Below are 5,021 nucleotides of genomic sequence, written 5' to 3' on the forward strand. Positions count from 1 at the left end.
TAAATTTGTATGTTTGTACCAATTAAAGGCTTTATTGGTGTACTGTATACTTTCATCGACTCTTTCAATATAATTGTGTACCAGAATGAATAATCAAACATGTTGACTGTATATGATATTAATTTGTACGTCTACATCAAATAAAGAATTAATATATTGCATTCTTTCATCGACAAGGAATCTCTAGCATTTATCTTGAAAAAATATTAACCACCTACGGTGAACGTTTTGGGGAGTATAAATACTTATGTGACTTGCGATACTCTGTTAATTAACAGGAACCATTTTGGATTATAAATTTGTATTGAAATGGATGATGGAAACAGATGTCGATCAGAGTGATGATTAATCAAATGAATTACATAATTCCAACTGTTAGTGTAATACAAGTGATGTCGTGATGACCAAAGAAGCTAATTTCTATTTGAACGTTACAATTTCAATAATGTTGAATCAACACGATAGTATCTCACAAAGAACCTTATTTCTGTTTGTATACTAGAAACTCATAATAACATATCCATCACTGATAACTACTTCATTCTTCACCTTTCGCTACATTTTTCCACAATCTATTCTCAATTCTTATTCAATCATATTGCAATTTAACTAAACGATAACTCTAAAGTACACATCACAGTGTAACTGAAATTACTACGTAACCGAATTGCTTCTGTAACTAGTAATTCCCGGTTATGTACATTACATAATGTGTAAATGAATTATTAAGTGGAATTATCAAGTATTAACGGTTAAAATCAATATAGAAGGTAACAGTTGATGTAGTGTACATTATGTACGTGGATTACACGCACTAATTGTGTACACGTGTAATTGCCAACACAACTAGGATACTGTGAACATTGTCGACAAGTTCGTGGCCAGTTTTGGTAGAACAGCGTCGACGAAACGATTTGTCAACGACTCGAAATCAATCTGACCCTGAAACAAAAACTTTTAATGAAACCAAAGAAAGACTGAGATGTAAATCAACCGAAGGAAGTGTCCTGTAGAGCCACGGAATATCGCGACGCAATCTAAAATTAACTGAATGGCGTGAAACGGAATAAATAAACTGGTAATCGACATAGTGTGTCCAGTATAGAGATAGAGAAAGAGAGAAGGAGAGAGAGAGAGAGAGAGAGAGAAAGATAGAGAGAGAGGGGAAAAATAAAAAAGAAAGAAAGAAATAGAAATTGCAAAAGCGTACGTTGCCGTGTATGTGTTTTCCAAGCACACATATATACGCGTACACGCATTCATATACGCGTATACATACGCGCATGCATTTCACATACACGTGTGTATGTATACATATATTTACGTATATACACGTATATACGGGTAAATTGTGTACGTACATACATATACGCATAAACGTGCATGCAACAATTTAGAAGAGAATGATGGTTAAGATGGAAATTGGAAGCGATTAGGTTTAGTGAAATTAAGAACGGAAGGTCAAGTTCGAAGGAAGAAATCTTTACTTCAATTTTTTAGTTGGTAAGGAAATATTTGGATAATATTTTAGTTGGTAAGGAAAACAATGATAAGTAATTAAGATTGATAAATAATGAACAAGTTAATCGATGGCCTGAGAATCACTGTAAATAAAGAGGAATACAAAGTTACGCTGTGATTCTGAGAACACTTTTCCTTTAATACATCATTTAAAGAGGACTTTGTACGTCAGTGGATATTAATTTATACAAACGTTAATTTCCAGGTCCTATATGCTTGGCATAACAAGAACTTTGTCTATTTATATACAATGAATTCCAGAAGTTAAACGCTGGCAGTAGGCAAAGTGTTAATATCACAGCGTAGGTAGAGTTTAACATGTTGAATTCGTAAATCTTGACAATAATACAAAAGTAAGTAATACGATATTATATTCTATAGTTTTCAATTGCCTCTAGACAAAATTTTATCTCTGTAAACACTTCTAAGTGAATCAGTCTGGCAGCCAACGTGTTAAAAGTAAGTAAAATATGTTTTCGCAAAGTGCCAGGAGAAGTTTTTGCCAAACGTCAGGATTCCCAGGCCAATCGACAGCTTGCAAGGATTCCAAGGAACTGAAAGAAGAGTATAAAGCATGAGGATGTGGATTAACCCTTCGAAAGGAACTCCTCGTGTCGAGAATCTCAGTTTATATGGACCACAAAAGGCTAAAGTGAATACAGAGGGGAAAGGTTGGAAGTTCGGGGCAAGTAATACAAATAATAAAGAAATTGCGCGAGAGAAGCGACTTCCAAGCAGAACTGCGACGAAACAGAGCAGAAACAGGCGAGTTAATACACGTTGGAAAGACAGACACGACCAGAAGACAAACTTAGGCCTGGGCGAAGAAAGTAAGATAGGCAGAAACAGTTGTGAAAGAAAGTCCAGTTAGAAAGTAAAATCAAGATGAGCGTGAATCTCAACGTTCAAGAAAAGTATTATAGTAATGTTAAAGAGCGCAGAGTAAACGAGTAAGAGAGTAACCAAGTACGTCAAACTGGAAAGCAAAAGAATCAAATGAAAAATTAAAAGAAAAAAAAGAAAAAGAAAGAAAAGGTAACCCAAGTAGTAAGAGACAAACTGGTTAATGGAAAAAACAAAGGTAAACATACATATAGATATATACATATATGTACATGCATGTATATGTATACCACACACACACACACGTTTAACACACACATATATATATGTATATATATATGTATACATGGATATGTATATAGAAAATAAAGAATTAATATTTAAGAACGGTCAAACAGTGCGGAGATTGGACTTGCGGACTAACCATATAGTAATCCTGAGAGGGGGATCTGCCTGTCACAGATACATTCTGCACCAGAGTTCTATTGCTCGTCTGAAAGTAGGTTACACATTCAATTTACATAATTAGCTTAACTTGGTATCTATAATACTTGTTTGTTTTATTGCTTACAGAGTAAACTCGCAGGGGCGCGAATCAAGTGGATCGTGTTCAGTCTTTTTCATGGTTCACACATATAGTTACACAAGCACCCGTACCCTTTATAACCATCGAAGAAATTTTTCTCAATTATTAGACTGAAATGGTAAGGTTCGACGTGTCTCAAATAAATGTTTCATTACGAATATAACGAACCTGTATATGTTCATAACGAAACATTCACCTGGTAACTAACATTAAGTTTACTTCGCAAACATTTTAAACCTGTCTTTTAATTTAGATAAATTCCTTCGATACAGGGTACGAATTGAATACTTATGAGATTGACTTTACGTACCCTCCACTGTCCATTGCAGGCCTGAATTAAATGGTGGACTTGATGCTGCCACAATTAACATTTCATTATAAATATATACACGAATGAACTTCACATGAAACATTTATTTGGAAACATCGAACTTATGATTTAATTCAGACAAGTTTCTTCGGTAGACGCATGTGGGGTACAAATATATATATATATGGTACCGGACTCCAGAAGTATAAATATGTATCTCCCACGTCTATCACAGAAAGTCTGAATTAAATGGTGCATTCACTGCTAACAAAATCAATGTTTCCTTATAAATATATACATTAATAATTTATATATATATTTTCTCATAGACTGCGGATTTTACTCACTGATTGATAAATGAAATAACGATATTATTACGTACAATATGTGCGTTTCATGTACGTTTTCTATATTATATCACACGTGTGTATACACACACATATATATATATATGTATATTCATAATGAAGAATCAATTTGGAAACGCGAGACCTACCATTTAATTTAGATAATGAGACACAGAGGGTACGAATGCTTACAGGACCGATTGTAACGTACATTATCGTATTTACGTAGTGTTACGAGAGTAAGAAGAAAGGAAATAAGACAGAAAGCGAAGATAAGTGAACAGAATAAAGAAAGTGGAGATATCTCGGCGAATTCTTCATTTTTTCAAAAATATACCCTTGCTTTGGACCATGCAAACGTCCCCCCATCGCATGTCCAAAGACGTCCCCCAAAGTTGAGTCAAGATCCTCGCGAGGGTGTAAAGTGTAACGTCGTTTACACGATCGCGAGAGCCGCGGTTTGGTATCAAGTAGGCGCTTGCTTCATCAGACTTAACCCGTTCCCTTCGAGAGAAACCAAAGACAGGGGTGTCGAGAAAATGATAAGATAAAAAAAAAAAAAAAAAAAAAGAATACAAGGGCGTTGGTCGACGAGGAAGGACCTGGTCCTTTCCGACTCTCGCTCGAGCATCGATTCCTAAATGGTCCTCTGTCACCCTGGAGGGAATACAGTGGTGAACATATACAGGATATGTCCCTGATTATCGCGAACGCAGGAAATATAGTCGATCTAAATCGATTCTTCGAGTCGGTTGCTTTCGACGAGAAATTGTTCAGGGATTCGTTCTACACAAAGCGATGGCTACGTCACTTCTTAGTCTCCCTTCGAGGTGTCAATGTCAACTTCGTTGCTATCTCAGTCATAGTTTGGAATACTTCCAAAGCTCGAGGTTCTTTAGCACCGTTTACCGCGTTGCTCCTAGAAACTGATTAGAAACTGATTAGAAAGTGATTAGAAACTGATTAGAAACTGATCGCGATTCGACGCGAGCGTTGGGAGAGAGAAGTGGGTCGAGGACTGCGTGGACCACTGCTAACTTGGCGATAATCGATCTGCTAGGACGACCAAGTCGACGACTAAGGGTCTATCAGGCCTACGTGCACGGAGACTAAGGGTCGAGAGGTCTACCGTAGCGGTCTCTAAGCCCTAGAAAGCTTCGCGTGGGTAGAACTCGTCACTGGACCTCGAGGTGACCTTTGCCCGGAAGACTCTGTGGTCCAAATATTAAACGTTCTCGTGATTATTCTCTTTTTAGGGAACAAAATGTATCAGGTTGTCCCAAACGTTCCTTTCGCTTTATTAATAAGTAATACATGCACGATATAAAACTATCGTGCATGTATTACTTATTGTATATTATTAGTATTATATGTATATTAAGTATATGTATATTAAGTATATGTATATTAAGTA

The 5,021-nt window shown here is 36.2% G+C and overlaps 1 protein-coding gene and 1 long non-coding RNA gene across 19 annotated transcripts in view; one reads left to right on the forward strand and one right to left on the reverse strand.

The window, feature by feature from the left end:
* LOC128896681 (plasma membrane calcium-transporting ATPase 3) overlaps positions 1 to 5,021 on the reverse strand; it is a 105,308-nt gene that overhangs the window by 36,294 nt on the left and 63,993 nt on the right. For 5 of the 18 annotated variants that reach the window (XR_008462067.1, XR_008462070.1, XR_008462072.1 and 2 more), the window contains exon 14: positions 2,789 to 2,857. The exons of 11 other annotated variants lie outside the window; for them this stretch is intronic. Coding sequence is in view for 3 of the 7 variants with exons in the window: in XM_054160061.1 (XP_054016036.1) it covers positions 2,789 to 2,857 (69 nt within the window). In the remaining 4 variants the exon portion in view is untranslated. Of the gene's footprint in view, positions 1 to 764; positions 2,076 to 2,788; positions 2,858 to 2,901; positions 4,534 to 5,021 lie in introns of those variants that run through there. 2 more of the 18 variants (XM_054160053.1, XM_054160059.1) reach the window with 2 other exon arrangements.
* On the forward strand, positions 1,365 to 3,067 carry LOC128896706 (uncharacterized). The gene is made up of 4 exons (XR_008462077.1): positions 1,365 to 1,503; positions 1,727 to 2,602; positions 2,750 to 2,863; positions 2,938 to 3,067. It is a non-coding gene; the product is annotated as an uncharacterized LOC128896706 (long non-coding RNA).

Source organism: Hylaeus anthracinus, unplaced genomic scaffold (genome assembly GCF_026225885.1).
Source record: "Hylaeus anthracinus isolate JK02 unplaced genomic scaffold, UHH_iyHylAnth1.0_haploid 11978, whole genome shotgun sequence".
In the NCBI taxonomy this organism is placed as follows: Eukaryota; Metazoa; Arthropoda; class Insecta; order Hymenoptera; family Colletidae; genus Hylaeus; species Hylaeus anthracinus.